Source organism: Phaethon aethereus (genome assembly GCF_964289735.1).
Source record: "Phaethon aethereus genome assembly, chromosome: 2".
Classification (NCBI taxonomy): Eukaryota; Metazoa; Chordata; class Aves; order Phaethontiformes; family Phaethontidae; genus Phaethon; species Phaethon aethereus.
In genome coordinates this window covers 15,216,401-15,234,314 of record NC_138582.1, presented here as the reverse complement: position 1 = coordinate 15,234,314, position 17,914 = coordinate 15,216,401, and the positions used below count along the sequence as shown (strand labels likewise).

At 45.4% G+C, this 17,914-nt stretch overlaps 1 protein-coding gene across 1 annotated transcript in view; it reads left to right on the top strand.

Moving 5' to 3' along the window:
- Positions 1–2,066: 2,066 nt before the first annotated feature.
- The window catches only part of DEPTOR (DEP domain containing MTOR interacting protein), a gene marked incomplete at both ends in the record, with an annotated part of 76,439 nt that continues 60,591 nt past the window's right edge, over positions 2,067–17,914 (top strand). The window contains one exon of the mRNA XM_082014974.1: positions 2,067–2,152. Within this exon, the coding sequence (XP_081871100.1) occupies positions 2,067–2,152 (86 nt within the window). The remainder of the gene's footprint in view (positions 2,153–17,914) is intronic.

Sequence of the window (17,914 nt, the reverse complement as noted above, 5' to 3'; positions counted from 1 at the left end):
TTCAATTGCAGCAAGCAGAGGTCCTAAAAGTGGTAAAACTAGCATAAGACACATCGCAGATTGTGCCGCTATCCCCTTTTAGCAGTGGTGAATGGCTGAATCGGCCAAACCCAGGTGATGGAGCTTACCCAGAAATGGTCTGCAATGTACAATAACATTCTCTTGAAATTGTCTTTCCTTCAGTCAAGTGATAAAGTGCTTGATAAAAATTACTGCATAAATTCTTTGTCCTAAAGATAAGGTCAGATGAGATGGTTGTTTCAATTCCCTTTTTGTTTCCAGCTCTGTGAATCTGTACTTTGTATATTTGCAGAATGAGTGGAATTAAGAGGGTGCTTGCAAAGTATTCAGATTAAATGCATGTCTTCCAAATGTACAGCAGGCAAGCTCAAGCTGTAGTGTTTAGAATCCTAAGGTATATTCTCTCCCTGGCCCATTCCACAAATGAAGTGAAGGCAGATTCTCTTTTTCTTCCTTAGCTGTCCATGGATCTCCGGTGCTCTCTGAGACACGCAAAGGTGTTCATTAAACCGACTGTACTGGGTTGAACCAAAGGTCCATTTAGTCCAATATTCACCTCAGTGGCTATAAACAGATGCTAAGGGAACAGCAGGGAAAGCATACATGAAACGTCTTGCAAGAGCTTGCCTAGCTTCCAATTATTTTTAGAACAGAGAATTTCCTAGCTGGATGTGGCTGCTGTCTGCTTAGTAACCCTCTATAGACTTCTTTTCCAAGTATGTGTCCATTTTTTCCTTGACTCCAAGTCCATTCTTTTACATACAGAACCTCCTTTGGTATGAAATACAAGTCTACTATGAGCCATGCAAAGAATCACCTCCTTCCTGTTATCTGCAGCCTGGTTACTACAAGGTTCACTCGATTCCCTCTTAGTTCTTCTCTTGGTCCTGAAACTATCATCTTGGTCCTGAATGGATGGCAATATTGCGAACACTTAAGCATATGCAATTTCCATGCACACAGAGTATGTGCAGGCAGAAATAAAGGCAATGAGTGGGTAATCAAGGTATATCTTAATTGCATGTGGTTGTAAATGAAAACTATGGTTGGACCACTGCAGAAGATGCCTCCTGGATGTTTTTTTTAAACAGGATGGGTTTTTTTTTTCCCATCAAAAACATTGACAGACAGTGCTCCTGTCCTTGCACTTTACTCCCCATTGCCAAGACTAAATGCTGAGAGAAATGTTCCTCTGCCCACTCAGGAATTCTGCATCTGCTGTCGCCTGGAGACAAAGAGGTGAGGTGGTCAGGGGACCAATGTCTGAAAACAACCCCTGGGTAGCAGATGAGCAGAAATCTGGACAGCACGAGGGCAGCACCAGTTTTTGAGGGTGAAAATCCAGACCAGTAGCTCCCCTTCTGCCCTCCCCACCCCCACGCTGGCCCTGTACGGCTAAGGATAGCCGCCAAGGCACAACGCGCACCACCTGAGCGGGCAGCAGCATCCCACCAGGGCCATCAGAACCACCAGGCCCGGCAGAGCCACCAGAGCCACCAGAGCCAGCGCCGACCCATGCCCCCAGCCGGGCTTCTCCCGTGCGCACTTTCCTCCCTTCAGCCCGTCCTGCCGGCAGCCCCGCGTGTCAGGGAGGCCGCGGGGACCTTGCACTTGCGAGGACGGAGTCACGGGAGGGGGGCCGCCTTCTGCCCACCCTCCGCGGGGCAGGCGGGGGGGAGCGGCGGAGGTGCCGGCAGCGCCGAGCCTGCCGTGTGGCAGCCGTGGGGGGACGCTGCTGCCTCGGCGAGCCGGGCTGCGGCGGCGGCGGCCGCGCGTTCCTCCGCCCGCCCGTGACACAGTAACACGGGGATCGGCCGGGGCGGGGGGGATCCGAGCCTGCCGAGGGGAAAAGTGGCCGGCTCGGCTCAGGTGGGGCGAGGCGGCGGGGGAGGCTGTCGCTGCTCCCCCGCCCCCCCGGCGACAGGCTCTGCAGCCGCGGCGGGAGGCGCCCGCGGAGCTGCCGGCGGGCGCAGCGCGGTGGGGGGCGCGGGCGGCGGGTCCCCGGCCCCCTCAGCCGGCGGTGCTGTGCCCGCAGGCCGGCGGCGATGGAGGAGGGCATGAGCAGCATGCAGCAGAAAGCGGCGGAGCTGGAGCACATGGCCGAGGTCCTGCTCACCGGCGAGCAGCTCCGGTAAGCGGTGCTTCCCCCTGCTTTGCCGGGGACGCGTACCCGGGGGTCAGTGGCAAGTCCCCTCGAAGGCGGGAGGGGGATCTGCGGGGCGGAGGGCGAGGGTCTGTCCCCTCGGGCTTTCCCTTGCACCGGAGCACCTGCCCCGCTTCCAGCGCGCCCGCGGTCTCCGGCCCCGCTCTCCGCAGCGAGGAGGAGGAGGAGGAGGAGGAGGAAGAAGAGGAGGAAGAGAGGTGGCAGCCGGCGCTGCGAGCGCGGGGAGGTAAGTCACCGCCTCGGGGGTCTTCTGCCCCGGGCACCTTCGCTCCCCTGCGTGGGACCAGAGGCGTCGGGGGGCAAGGCTGCTGCAGCCCGAAAGGGATCGAGCGGTGCAGAAGAGGAGCTGCATCTTTAAAGATTAAAAACCAAAACAAAACGACCCAACAAACCCAAGCAAAGCATAAGCGATAAAGTGTTTCGGCACGCCAGCGAGCGGTGGGCAGAGCGCAGGGAGCCGCTCCCGCGCCAGCCCCGCGTGTGCCGGGATGGCCCCCGCAGAGGTGCTGCCCCTTCCCAGGGCTTGTATTCTGCATCAGCTGGTCCCAGCAGATGGAAGAGGGTCCCTACCGCCAGCACCAGCAGTAATTAACAGTGCTGTGTGATTGGAGTTGTGTGCAGCACAGTAACCGTTAACAAAAAAGCCTGACTCAGTTAATTTTTAATTTCTGTGATGTACTTAGTGTGCCATCTGTACCCATATGCTACAGAGGAGAAAAAGAAATTTTAAGGTTTTTGGCTTCTTGATGGAACATCTTGTGATTCAGGAAGAAAAATCCTGTTATTATGGCGTGTTATATGTGTAACTAGAAAGAGATTGTAGAAATTTTTTCCCAGTAGTTTTTGCTTGACTTTTCTTTGAACTTTTTGCTCGACTTTTCTTTGAACTTTTTGCTCAAATGCTAGACAACCACTGCAAAATGATAGAAATGTTGCTTGATTTGGGAGGTGCCATCATTGCTGCTGGTACAGACACTGACATTGTTACTGGTCACATCCACATGGTAAGGGCCATTGTCACCTTGTGGTGCACACCAGTGATACCCACCTTTGGAGAGTAAACATTGTTTTAGCGGTCTGGCTCCAGCACACACCAGTGGCTGCTCCAAGCTTGAGATTCCTCTTCAAAGTAGCCTGAAATGAAACCTAGGGTGACAGGGTGCACCAGCACACAGGCTCTGCGTGGTGGACTTGGTGACGAGTTGTTCATCCAAGTCCCTGGTAAGAATCTTGCTGTTCCTAATTTATCTCACTAGAAGTTGAAGATTCAAGACTAATAAGAAAACCTCTAAGATCACATTAATCTTTCTATATACCTCATAGTTAAATGTAAAAGCAAAAGCTTTGCAATCTTTCCCAAAGGAGAAACCTGAGGAAACTTCAACAAATCTGGCTTCTAGAAATCAGCTCCTTAGGCTCACGATCAAGATGCCATTTGTCATCTTATTTATTAAGGTAATGAAACATGGTACTATTTTGGGGCAGGATGATCTACAGATACAAAATAATTATTCCCCATTCTGGGAAGTTACCTATGGACATTCCTTTGCGAATCTGTAGGAAGTGGCCTAAATCTCCTTGGGCTGTGGTTTCATGAACAACTCAGCCTGCATCATGTCTAGCTACTGCTGAATGGGGAGGTCCGCTCTCCCCCGACCCTTTTCCTACTCCCCACTCCCAGCTGTGTAGTCCCACCTCCTCCTTTGTGCCTGCTCATGTACTTTTGCACTTCTTGGGAGCAGATCCAGTGCGGCAGTCTGGCGGGTAGGTTATTTTTCTGATCTGCTGACCCCACAGAAGGTAGGTGATGGGAATGTGGAGCTGGGAGCAAGACGAGGAGGTGGTGGAGAAGAAGCAAGAGCTCCCATTTTGGCAGCAGTGAGTTGTTGGGTCAGCTGGAACTGTTTTGTGAAACTGCACTCAAAATTGTCTCTCTTCCCCTGATTTTTTATTAGCTTTGTTCTGTTTCTCTGTCAGGATACTCTATGCAAAGGGTTAGTTTTCTTCAGTTTTCCAGACAATGAAAGGCACAAAATATGTGATAAAAAACTGGCCGGTAGACAAGTTTTAGCCAACCCTGCATTTAAAGTTTCCCTTTTCCTGTCCAAGATAAGTGTATAATTGTTAAGGCTAAATGAAAACGTGGAGGGTTTTCAGGATCAAAGACAAGCTCTCTTAGCAGCCTTTGGGGCAGGCAAACAGATGATAGAAAATCAGCACACATGCACTCAAGGAAACGTACTGTACTCTATTCTTAGTGATGCTTACAAATGCAAGATAAGCCTCAGCCGGAGTGAGACAGCCCGACAGGTGATTATGTGCGTATTTGGGTGAAAGTGCATGTGAGCAAGTGTTGCATACTGCAAGATGAACGCATAGCTTAGGAGTAAATGTGTAAAACGACACTGTGGGCATGGCGTTGCTTACATAAAAGCAACCAAATGTAGGCATTTAAAGCACTCTTGTACTAGACTAGATAGCTCGTGTGTCTAAACTCAAATACTTGTGAGAGCTGCTTGATTTAAATACCTTACAAAGTTCCTGTTGCCTGTCTCGCCCCAGCCTCACGTGTTGCCTCATAGTCTCCGTTCCTGTGGCCTGTTTGCTGCACATCCATCCCTCTCTGGCAGGGTCCTCCTCATGCAGTGAGGTCCCTGCCAGAGGACCTCTGAGCAGCGCCTTGGTGAGCCCGGCTGCACACTGGCAGTGCCAGCGGTGGGGATGGAAGCCCTGTGCCCCCTTCCTCTCCTCAGGCAAGTGCAAGCTGGCTAGGGGAGCGGGAGGAGGAGGCCACAGAGTTTTTTCCTTCTCCTTGGTTGCTTGTGACCTGTATTTCTCCTTTGCATGGTCAGGAGCCTCTGCCCCCGTGTGTGCCATGTCTGCTGGCAACCGGGGAGCGGGCCGCTGGCACGTGCCAGCTCTGGGCTTGCAATTTGTGGGAGATGAGGCCGTGATGTAAATTCTGGTCCATAGTGGGGTGACTTATGGAAGAAGAAACAGGATCTTGAGCTATATTTTATCTAACTTGGTAAATTTTTACATCCAGTAGTGTCTTTTGCCTCTATACCCAGTAGCTGGCTAAGCAAATACCTAATTCTTACTTTTGGTTAACAGAAATGTTTCTTTTAAAGTGAGGACTTCTGAAGTTTGGCTCTTGGTGAGCCTTTAAATTATCAGGCTGACAGCCATGAACAAAGCTGAAGATCTCAGCAGCTTGGCGTTTCAGGACAGACCCTTGGGCAGCTTCTCGCTGCCATGCAGGAGACTGGGAAGAGCGAGGCGAGAGCTGGGACAGGCACCATCCAGCTGCAGGCTCTGCAAGGACAAACTGCTGGGGCTCTGTCTGACAGCTCCGACCACCCAAAAACCCAGCCCTTCCCCCTGTTCTGCTGCAGTTTCAGACACCCTATAGCTGTTCAGGGGTGAGCTCTTTCTTTTGAGGATGGCTGCAACAGAGCTGCCCTTAAAAGGCTCCGTGAGTTACAAGCGACGAGTATGGACCTGTCTCCTGAAGAAACTGTGAGCTGTGCTTGGGAGGATAACGGGGCCTTCAGCTTCCTCAGGACTGGGAAAGCCCTTGGAAGCCTCCACCCCGCTACGTCCCTGCCTGCAAACACCCGCCTGGGGGGGAAGCCAATGTCCCCGAGTTTCCTGGGTCATGCCAGGTGTGACCTAAAGGAAGGTATCACAGCCTTAGTGCTTTGGGTGGTCATCGGTGGAAGCCTGATAACGGGAACATGTAGCGGCGCAACTGAAGTCGGTAAGAGTTTTATTGGAAGCAGAGCAATTCCAAGGTCATTTCCCTCCCGGTCAAAGGCTGGGTTGTGCCTGTTTCAGCACTGTTTGGCAGAAGGATTAAAGTATCTGTCTGGGTTTGAGCATTAACTTAGAACTGATCTTACCTCTGGAAACAGAAAGCAGTTTCAATGGGCGTGTTTTGATATACTTGGCTGCTTGTCTTACAAGTCAGGGGTGTCTGAAATCTTCCTTGTCTGCTAATTGTTTCTTGATGTCAGATTGTCACCAAAACCTGATATATCTTCCAAGAGTCCCTCATTTCGTGCAGAAAATGTGCCTAGACATTCAGAGTATCTTCAGGCGTCAGTTGACCAAACAGCAGTATTAAAAGGCCATCTTTTTTTTTAAATCAGAAATTGCCACTGCATATGTGGTGCAGTTTTCTATAGTAGGTGTAACATGAATGTCATTTAATGTCTCTACAGACTTTTGGATACCTCTTTATTCACCAGCCTTTACAAGAAGCACACCTTTCCCGATTCACACTTCTGTTAAATAATTGAGTAAATAATTAGGAAACTTGTTAGATAAGCCGGTGATTTTGATAGAATAGTTCTTATAATTCAGCATCGTCTTTCTTTCTTTCTTTACTTTCTTTCTTAAGTAAATATGAAGCATGTTTCTTAGAGATTTTTCTTTCTTTCATAAAAGACAAAATGCAAGGTATGGTTCAATAGAAATTTGTTTGCCTTTTTATCAGAGATTGTATATGAGTTTCATCTTACAAAAGAGGTTTTACGTGGTAAACAGCTATACATTCTGAAGCTGCAAGAGAAGTCAAAACCAGTCTTCACTGGTCTTCCAAAGGTCTCACTTTAGGAAGATTATTGCTTTAAGAAAACTCCTTAATATATTGGAGTGCATAACTTTCAGAGTCATTAACTTCTGAAGGATGATAGCACCTACGTCCATAATTTCTTTTCTTATTCTGAGCAATAAATAGTCAACCTTTTTCACAGTGGTAGGATTCAAAAGTTCATTGGCATTCTAAGGTGCAAAGAACCCACATAACAATAACAGTTTGTAGAGAAATGTTATCAAGAGAGCCTTAGCATTAATGCTATAACATAGAATATATTAACCGTATAGTTACATAATTTATTAAATGATATCACTGTGTTTGAAAGTATATTAACACTCTAGTGATGCGCTACTCTAACTGTGTAAGTTTATATGCAAAAAGGAATGTGAGGATGTCAGAGAGAGAATTTCTGAGGTCTAGAGGTCACTTCCGCTCAAGTCAGGTCCCGACTGTTTTTCAGATATTAGTCAAACATATATGCCATTTTTAGAGACAGAATTCATTAAGAAGAGATTTTGTGATCTGCCTAAGCCAATCTAATATTGTTAAAGGGCTGATGTGCTTTTCCACCCCCTGCACGATGTTCTTGCAACCTCCCTAGTTCTCCACCAGTGGTTGCATTTCCCTTAGCCAAGAGCTACTGATTGGGCTCAAAACTAACCCTGAAAAAATAGTTTTCAGTTGTCTCACTTGAGAAGGCTTTTGTCTGCTGTTTTTGTTGGGGCACATAGGACACAAGAGATTAGATCATCAGATCTCTGTGGAACAGAGTGCTCCAGAACTCTCTGTCCAAATAATTTCACTTTCATTAATTTGTTTTCCAAAATCAAGCAACCAAAGAATTGGCAATCTTCTCTGTGAAGTTCCACCAGAGTAATACACTGAAAGAAAAGGTTTCAAAGCGAAGGTTGGTAGAGCTGCAAAATGAAGTGCTGTGAAACCAAGAAGCTTCCTGCTAGCTCTACCCTATCAGAACACTTTCAATTATATATTTTAATTAACAAAAATTATTTTAATTTTATAAAAAACATGTGTTTCTCAGATTAAGATGTTATTTTTTTCTAGAATCTTTGATACCTGATATACCTTGCCATGTGTTTCAATCTTGCCCATTTGTACTAATTTTAATTACATTGAATCCCATAACTAGATGACCTTAAAAGGTCCCTTCCAACCCCAAGATTCTATGATTCTATGTATACATGAGTGTGCATGCATGCACAGATACATACATATGATATATGGTATATGTATTTGTGTGTGTATATATACATGTATATGTTTCCTGGGCCAGGAATCTCAATTTCTCATGTCCTTCAGTAAAATTTGTGGTTATGCAACATTTCTGGAAATCAAGACGTAATGTTTTTGTTTGCTCGGTTCTTTCCTTGAAGCTATGCCTTTTAGTAATTGAGTCGTTGCCATCAGCAGCTTTCCTCAAGCACAACTCAGAGATCAAGTAGTTAACAACGCATGTGCAAATAGCAATTACTCCTTCGCTATGTACATAAGAATGCAGATGTTGTATGAGTGGTTTGTGCTGTGTATTTTATGTATTCCATTCCAGATGGAGTCAATCATTAACTTTTGTCTCAGGTTAGCAGACATCAGCAGGCTAAGCAAAGGATCCTGGATGAGTGGAGCATGTGCAAGGATATTTTTTATTTATTTTATGTTAGAGGAATTTCCCATGAACAGGTAAAGGAGAGTGTTTTGATGTTGATGCTTAGGCAGGGAAGGCAGAATTAATGTGCCAAAGCCAATCTCGCTTTGCAGTTATTGCACGATACCTGCTCCTGTGGGGGCAATGGCCATAGGCTGGCACCATGACAGAGAAGTCCTCCTATCACTCATTAATATTTACTATTTGTGTAATTATAGCACCTAGGAATTCGAGCTATTTATCAAGTCACGGCAGGGGTAGGCACTGTATGCTCGGAAGAAAAATAAAGCTCTTGCAACACGAATTTTGGCTGCAATTGGTAGAGGTTTCTTGCAGCATTAGCGGGCACTGGCCGGTGAGGGAGGGTCTGCGTGAAGCTGCCAAACTTGAGGAACCGAAGTGAGACTCTGTCAGGATTGTGATTTCTGGTTTGGGAGGTCAGACACCGAGCCCAAGAGTGGCATCCCAAAAGCGCAGAGAAAAATACCTCCCAAGTGTGGAGATGCAGAGGTGATAGCATGTGTGCCGTGATGGGTGGGGAGCTCTGGGTACCGTGTTCAGGAAAGGACCTGCTCTGTTCTCCCTACAAAGTCCAGGTATGCCTGGAGCTAGAGGAGTGGAAACAGGCTAATAGTTTGGATGGCTAAAACTTTGACCTAGTATTGCTGAAAGCAGTGGTCCTCACTTTCTTGTACCGACATAGGTGTCTCTGCCTGCTGGTTCCCTCCTCTGTGATTCCCCTCCATCAGAACGGCTTAAGCATCTCCACAGCATCACCATATGGTGACCTGCACTGGGGAAATGATCAGCAGGTCTTTTGGATGGCTGGTATTTCAGTTGGGTCAGTTTTACAACCCCATTTACCACATGACCACATAAAAGCTTTCTCTGAAGAAGTATGGGGGGAGAAATGGGTGCTGGCTTACCCCATGTCACTGAACTACGGTTTAAGGCTGTGGTTTTCTGACGCAGCGGATCTAACTGCAGGCTGCTACTGCCCCGCTCTTATCGCTTGCCTTGCACTTCGCACTGGTGTTCGTCTGGGATCAGAAGTTCAGGGAACTAAAGCAGCTGAAGTCAAATAAGAAAAAAATTAACTTTCTAAACAGGCTCAGCATGAGGTCAGACCAGTGCCAGCGCTGGGGTGAGGGAGCCAGCAGAAACGCGTGGTCAAGGACAGAGAGAGGGGACGGTGGCAGCAACCACTGCTGGGTTTGCTTGGCCACCCCCTCAGTGCTTAATTTGCCTAAACTCGATGTGGGTCAAACATTTGCTGGATTCCCATTAAAAAAATTCAGACTCCAGTAAAAGACAGACTATAAAAATCGTACGGAGTTTAAATGCCCAAATGCACGTGTTGCTACCAGATAGGAACAGAAACTGTGTTTGCAATTTGCCTAAATTATTTCTCTTTCAAGGTTTTTACCTTTACTTCTGCACTCGTGTCAGGGTATCGTGCATGAATAGAGACAAATATTGCCATTTCGTATGGTTTGAAATGTATACTACGTAATTTATATGAACAGCGCATCACAATGTGACAGCACTACTTCAGAATGCAACCCTCCATCTTAATTACCAGCCCTATAATTTTACAGTCTTTGTAGTTTGCTTCTTAACAGTGCCTCAGTCCAGTAAATGCATTCAGAACTCGAAGGTGCATTTACAAATAATTAAAAAATATGCCTCATTGGGCTTGCTAATAAGGCCGTAATTCTCCATTTCCTTGCAATTGTGTGGACTACCATGGGCTACCACAGCTGTGTCACAGGGGTTTGCAGCCAGATGGGAGTTTTCTGGTTTCTGTGGAGAACCAGGGGACTGCAGGTCATGCTGTGGGTTTTACAGCGGCGTTGAGCCGACGTGTGTAGATGCTGCTGCAGAAAAGGGCAGCCCAACTCCCCTGGGCTGGGGCTCCTGCTGCTCGGCCTGGTGCACCGGCGTTGGTGCATGGCTGGCCCCACGGGGAGCAGTCTGGGGAGATCAGCAAGGTTACCCTCACATCAAACTAGCGCCAGTGACGGTGCAAGGGATAAGGTCAGCTGGCCTGAGGTCAGGGGGTGAGGAGCTCCACAGATTCCCCCTTTTACTGGGGGATGCCGCAGTGAGATTGGCTTCTCATGGAGTCAAACCCTGATGTTGAAGTACAGCTATGCCAGTCCAGGAGCCCCTTCTCACCCCTTCCATCCATTCCTGTGCTGCCCAACCCCTGTTTAAACATCAAGTTTTTGGAAGAGATCATAGCAATGCTGGACAGGATTTGGGGGATGACATCCAGGCAGCTCTGTGGCTGTTTGGGTGAGGGTTCCTCCAGTGTATTAAGGCAGCAAGCACAAAGATGCTCACTTGAATATTTAAAACTGAATGGCAAAACTGGAACTAAATGGCCGGTCAGAACAAAAGCCAACACCACCTGAGAGACAATGATAGCAAAGGTGGGAGCTTGAAAGTGAAGATAAGCACACTAATACTGTGTTTGATGTGACAGAAGAGGAGGAGGCAGTGGAAGGAATCAGGGAGACTGGCAACGTTATTGAGATCAAGAGCTGTGGAAACTATCTTTCCTAGAGCATTCCAACTAAATAAGAGGCAGACAAGATGATGGACAGTGCATAGAAGAAGCCTTGAGGTGTAAGATAACAGGGAAGGAGAACTTGAACTTTCTGGGGGACAGGTATAGTTTCCTGGAGGTGCATTGCATGAGGAATCTGTAGACACCAAAGTTCTTCTGCTGATAAGCAGCACTAACACTATCATATTTATTCTTTATGGATCTTATATATGGATCTACCTGGTTTGGGAAGATTCTCTGACCCCCAGGAACACAGCTGCTGTCTAGCACAGTGGCCTTTGACTTGGAGTTGTGGATGTTTATGTGGGTTTGTTTCATTGCTTCTCTCACTAAGGGCCATTGCCAAAACAGGTACGTTGCCGTAATGTTTCCATTAGCATTCAGCTGAACTGTTGTACAGTCCACTGGCTCTGTGTTTGCACCACTTTCCTGCGTATTGGGCCAAATGAGTTTGTTGGCAGGAGTTAAAAAGAAGTGTTCGTATGTTGTATCCGTTGCTCTTCACATTGTTACTTGTGTCTTCAAAGCCTTGGGGCTCCCTAAAGCCGGCCTGTGTATTCCTTTGTGTTTTCACAAGCCATTCGCAGCACTGATTTAAGAGACAAACCTAACACAAGGCATGATCACAATATGGTTCGTAAAGACAACGATTTTTAATTTAATTTCAGTGAGTATTGCAGAATATTCACAGGAAGCTGAAGTTGCGAGTGCTTGTCTAAGGAATCAGAGTCCAGCGCTTACGTTCATCCTCTTTGGGAGGAGAATCTGTCACTCAGAGTTAGGACTGCAAATAATGGAAATGACTTATGAAAAAATATTAGCTAAGCATTATTTATAGCATCGATTGTCAGAGGTGGAACAATTTCCTTTCATTTTTTGCAGAAAAGATTGTTCTCTTGATAATCACACATCCTTTTCTGCAGTAGCATATAATTGTATAGCTTAAAAATCAGGGTGATATAATAGAAAGCTGTTAATTATTTCCTGATGCTCAGGATGTAATTAACTTATACTTTCCTCTAGCTATTTTTAGTACGATGTAGAAATAGTAACTCCTAGCTTAAATTGCTATTTTGCTGCTTGGTCAGTGCAAACAGAGGGAGATTGTGACAATGACATGGACAGCGGGACTGAGTGCACCCTCAGGAAGTTTGCAGATGGCACCAAGCTGAGTGGTGCAGTTGACACACCTGAGGGACAGGATGCCATCCAGAGGAGCCCAGACAAGCTCGAGGAATGGGCCCGTGTGAATCTCATGAGGTTCAACAAAGCCAAGTGCAGGGTCCTGCACCTGGGTCGGGGCAACCCCCAGTATCAGTGCCGGCTGGGGAATAAAGGGATTGAGAGCAGCCCTGCCGAGAAGGACTTGGAGGTCCTGGGCGATGAAAAGCTGGACGTGAGCTGACAATGTGCACTTGCAGAAGGCCAACCGTCTCCTGGGCTGCATCCAAAGCAGCGTGGCCAGCAGGACGAGGGAGGGGATTCTGCCCCTCTGCTGTGCTCTGATGAGACCCCACGTGGAGTCCTGCATCCAGCTCTGGAGCCCTCAGCACAGAAAAGACATGGACCTGTTGGTGAGGGTCCAGAGGAGGCCACGAAAATGATCAGAGAAATGGAACAGTGCTGTGAGGACAGTTGGGGTGGTTCAGCCTTGTGAAGGGAAGGCTCTGGGGAGACCTTATTGCAGCCTTCCAGTACTTAGAGGGGGCCTATAGGTAAGATGGGGACAGACTTTTTAGCAGGGCCTGTAGTGATAGGACAAGGGGTAACAGTTTTAAACTGCAAGAGGGTAGGTTTAGACTAGAGATAAGAAAGAAATTTTTGACAGTGAGGATGGTGACACAGTGACCCAGGTTGCCCAGAGAAGTGGTAGATGCCCCATCCCTGGCAACATTCCAGGTCAAGTTGGACTGGGCTCTGAGTAACCTGATTGGGCTGGGGATGTCCCTGCTCACTGCAGGTGGGTAGGACTAGATGGCCTTTGAAGGTTCCTTCCAACCCAAACTATTCTATGATTCTATGATTGTGATGTGAAGAAGCTAAAAGTAGCATTATCATGTACAAATTCCAAAAGAGATTGTACAGATACCATTTTGAGAATTATCTGGGGCTAGAAGCGTAAAGACTTGTGCACAATTAAAGTATTATCCAAACTAATAGCATTTGGACAAGCTCAAACCTTTCAAGTCTTTTGGGAAATGGTAGAAATAGATGAGGTTAAATTAATAAGTAGATCTCTGTGATGAGAAAAATGGCTCTATAATAGGAGCCATCAGTATCACAATGCTGCTTGTCTAACTAGACAGGGCAATGAAAGTAGGTTCTTGAAAGCACATTGAACAAAAGAAAAAAATAAGGTTTATTAATAGTTTGTTATCTCAACTTTAGTTTATGCTAAATTATGCAATTATCTAAAATAGACAATGAAAAGGTGTCTTCGTGCAAGAAACGCATTGACACACCAGGGCAAGTCCCAAGGAGGGCTGGCTGTCAGGGTGGGGTTGGGCTGGAGCACTTGATGTACAAGGAGTTGCTGAGAGCTGTGTCTGCTCAGCCTAGGGAAGGGTCAGGGGGATCTTACTGCTGGCTGCAACTAGTTAAATGAGAAGGTGCAGGGAAACTGAGGAGAGAGTCTTCTCCAAGGTGGACCGGGATAGGACAAGAGGCAGTAGGCAAAATTTGCATGGGAATTTCTAATTAGATATTTGGAAAGAATTATTTACTGTGAGGGTAAGTGAAAAATTGGAATAGGGGCCCAGACAAGCTCAGAGAGATTAAAATCTTGCCTGGACATGACCCTGAGCAACTTGTACTAACTGGACATGCTTTCATTATAGCTTGGACCAGATGACCTCCAGAAGTCCCTTCCAACCTGAATTACTCTATATTTCATGAAGGCATGGTATGATGTCTTCTTTAAACTGTGGTGGCTGATATTATCAGCATTTTGTTACTGGCTGGTAACCAGAGATTATTATCCATTCAGTTGCACTGGTGGGAGGGCTTGTGAGAATACTTCCTAACCTACTTCAGTGCAAAAATCTGCTGGGTTAGTTTGTACAACACATGCAGTGGTTGACAGCACCACTCCTTTTACATTGTCCAGATTTTCAAGCAAATTTAAAGATGAGAAATGTATCCATTTCCAAATGAATGCTCAAGAACTTTTGAAATCTTTTAATTTCAACTTAAAATTTTATGAATCACCTGATTCCCATGACCACACTGTCTTAAGTCAGGCCAGGATTTTACCCCAGATCATGTGACATTCATGAGATGCCAACATCGCAACTTTTCCCATCCCCAAGAGAGCTTTTCAAGGTGTCTGTGAGGTTATCTGTAGATCCATTTCTTAAGAACTTGGGGAGAACCTGGGGGACAGAAACCAAAGTGCACATGCTTAGGACATACTCGTTTTATATCAGTCCTTGGAGGATGAGAATAGAGAAAAGATTGGGGGCAGTGTGCAGAGTAATACATGCTGGAAGGCTGGTAGATCATGTTGGTGCCAGAAATCCTGCTGGCTATGTCGTGTTGGCATTACAAGGGGAACAGTAATCTCAGGGCAAGCCACCTGCTCCTCCGTTCTCACTGCCTGCACGGCGATACAACAAACGGATCGAGCGCTCTCAGATCCTCTCTCACTGGACAAAAGGCCCAGTTTGGGAGTTTCTTTGTGTACATAAATTTCTGGTTTTCCATAGTCCTGCAGCTCCAACTTTGCTTGTGGAAAGTGGATTTTTAGTCCCACATTGAGGGAAGAAGGTATTAGAACTGTTAACACTTTCTTCCCTCGGAAGAGCATGTCTCATCCAATAATGTGTTTGGAAGGTAATGAGATATATTCCCTTGCCTTTACAGATGTGATCAAAGGCGTGATTAAGTCAGGCATGTGCCCAACCATTATCCCACCTTTTTGAAAATAATAATATTTCTTTCAACACGCACAAAGCAATGAGATTTGTTGCTTTCTCTGTATGCCGTGGTGCTTTATCACAATGCTGTAAGACCTAGATCCTTTAAAAATATTTCATAATGGGGGAAAATCCAATCATTCTAGGTTTCTATAAAGTGGTGGTTTTCCCAAGTGCTATACTTTGTGCCTATTATAACAAATCAAACAGTGGTGGTTGAAAGATAATTGCTTGCATTCACTTTGGCTGGAGCAGGGCTAGTGCTGCTCCAGACTAATACATTAAAGAACTTCATGTGACTTTTTTTGGTTAAATCTGTAAATCAACACCAGCTGAAACAGTGTATACTACATAATTTCACATGAAATATGTTTGTACTCTCTGATGATTTCTTTTTTGATGAATATGGAACATCTGAGTTTATATGAGGACAGTAACAACAGTACTCTTGGGAAACACATTACTGGGGCAAAGGAGGAAGAAAAAAGGATTGCGTAAACTGTTTAGGAGAAGCACAATAAACATGGAGAGAAGAATGTATTTAAACATATAGTGGCTAAGGAAAAGTTCCAGTGGACTGGAAATTGTGACATTTTACTTGCAGGCTGAAGACTGTACACGGTGCATCTTTTCATGTACAATACCAGTATTCCAACTCAGAAAATGATAGACTTGTGGAAAAAGGCACAGAAAGGCGTTGACCATTTGATCAATGATTTCATGTCTTGAGTGGCCCCAAACCTTTTGTAGTTTCAGCTGTTCATATATGCACAGCCTACTTACATATAGACTGAAATCTTGTATAGTTCATTCAGAAAGCTCATTGCAGTTATGTTTGAATTAAGACCTAATTGGCATTGTTTGTATTGTGCTTTGATAGCCAGGGCGAGTAATGGACTAAACCTTGCCATGCTCTTTAGCATGCCTCCATGTGTCTCGGTAGCTACAACAAGAAGTGCCTATGGTTCTTCTGCCCAACCATGGTCGTTGACACCATCTGAGAAGCAACCACACCCAGGCTCCTCCAGATCCTACCTTTCTTCAGGACAGGTGATGTCAAGGCTCGTCTTGAGCAAATGAGTTGGATTTAGGATTAACACGTAGTGTTGGGCCATTTACACTGATGATAGGTAATATCTGAGTCTGTGTAAAGGCACAGTGCAGGCCCTAACCTCTCACCTTCTCTTGTCCTCTTGCCCATCTAAAGCCTATCCCTAACTGTCTGTGCAACATGTGTTTTGGATTCAAGTTCAGGCCTGACCCAGAGTTTGGAGTGTGCTGTAAACATAACCATATTGTTGTAATCTAAGTCTACCAGCATTCAACTGAGGCTGATACCGTACATAAAGCTGATGCCGTTACTTGGTGATTAAGGGTCAGGGTGCATGTTCTGAGCTAGTAAGAAGTCACAGTTTGAATTTATTATCAGAGCATATAAATACCTGTTCACTGCGCTTTCTGCGAGTGTGGAGAGAGAGTTTTGCCTAGAATGAGAAATGGTAAACACATGGCCCAGCACTGGGAGCAAGCTGCTCAGTAGAGCAGCAGAACTCTTCTGGGCTCCTTACTGATTTATTTATTATTTTAAAGGAAAATTTCCATTTAATCCTAAGAGCAGAGGAAGAACGCTTCTGTCATATTTATCTTTTGAAAGCTCATCTACTTGTGAACATTTAACAAGGCCTAATCAAACCAGACAAGATCCTTCATAGCATCCTGACAGAAGGAACTATTCATAAAGAGTGGTTCATAAAGAGCAGCTGTGTGTCTGTTCATACCGTATATCAGATGTAGAAAAATGCTGAGCTCATCGAAAGAAACCATCACCAGCCTAGATTTTTGCAAAAGCAAAATCATTTAAATAGAATTAGTCTTTAACTAGAATTTTTATTAATGCATTTTCATTAATGATAAAGTTCTTTATTAACCTGACAAAATTTAAGCAGTGAGTGACTTCATGCCCTTGAGTAATCCCCTTAAATTCATATACCAGAATTCTTCATGCTAAATGTGTGTATGACCTAGATAAAGGAAGAGATTTAAAGCAGACAGGATGGTTCTTTATCATGAAAAGTTTTCTGTCAGAGAGCAATCCTGTCTGTGTTTAGAAAATGAATACAGTAGCGTTATGTTGCAGAATTGTTGAGTAAAATCGTTGTTACCATTTGGCATAACTGTCTTTGGAACTCCTTCAGTGTAGTTTGGAGCAATCAGTAGCTTTCTGAGACATTTTTCATTTTTTCTCTGTACATGGTGATTCATTTCTTCATTTTCATTTGGCACTTGCAGTGAAACCTTATTGGATGTTACAGGTTTCTCTTTAAGAAAAACATATAAATGAGTAGAATGTTAATTAGGATTATACTGATTTGTTGTCTCCAGCTGGTTGTGAAGGTCATACTGGCTTATATTTTACACTCAGAGCAATGTTTTTCTTAAGCAAACATGACAACTTAAGGGAACTGAAAAAGGCTGTAGTATGAGTCTAGGCTTCTATCCTATTTTGATTTATTTACTTTAAGAATTATGTACTTTATATCATTTCAATAATTTTTTTTTTTTAAATCTCTGCCACTATATAAAATTAGACAAATTCCAGGCTTGAAAAGACCAGAGTTACTATGACTATATAGCCAGGTTCTTTGTGGTAGCTTCACAAGATCTCAGACGAGGGGCTGCAGGTTCCTGCAAACCTGGTGATCTGGGTCTCGGTGGGATGAGTGGGTGTTGCACGTGGAGGCAGGAAAGCCAACTGAGTACGGACGTGTAGAGGCTTCACTCAAGGGTAAAATGCAGAGTTGGGCCGTGGAGCTGGCAGAGAGATCCTCTGCCACTGCAGCTCCTCCTGGCTTCTGCGCTTTGATTTAGCGAGGAAGACCAGACCCTTGGCCTCTGTGCATGCTGCTAGCCAGCTGATGGGGTTTCCTCACAGCAGATCCCCAGCCGTTTTTTGACACTGTTGTGTGTCACAAAGGTTGTA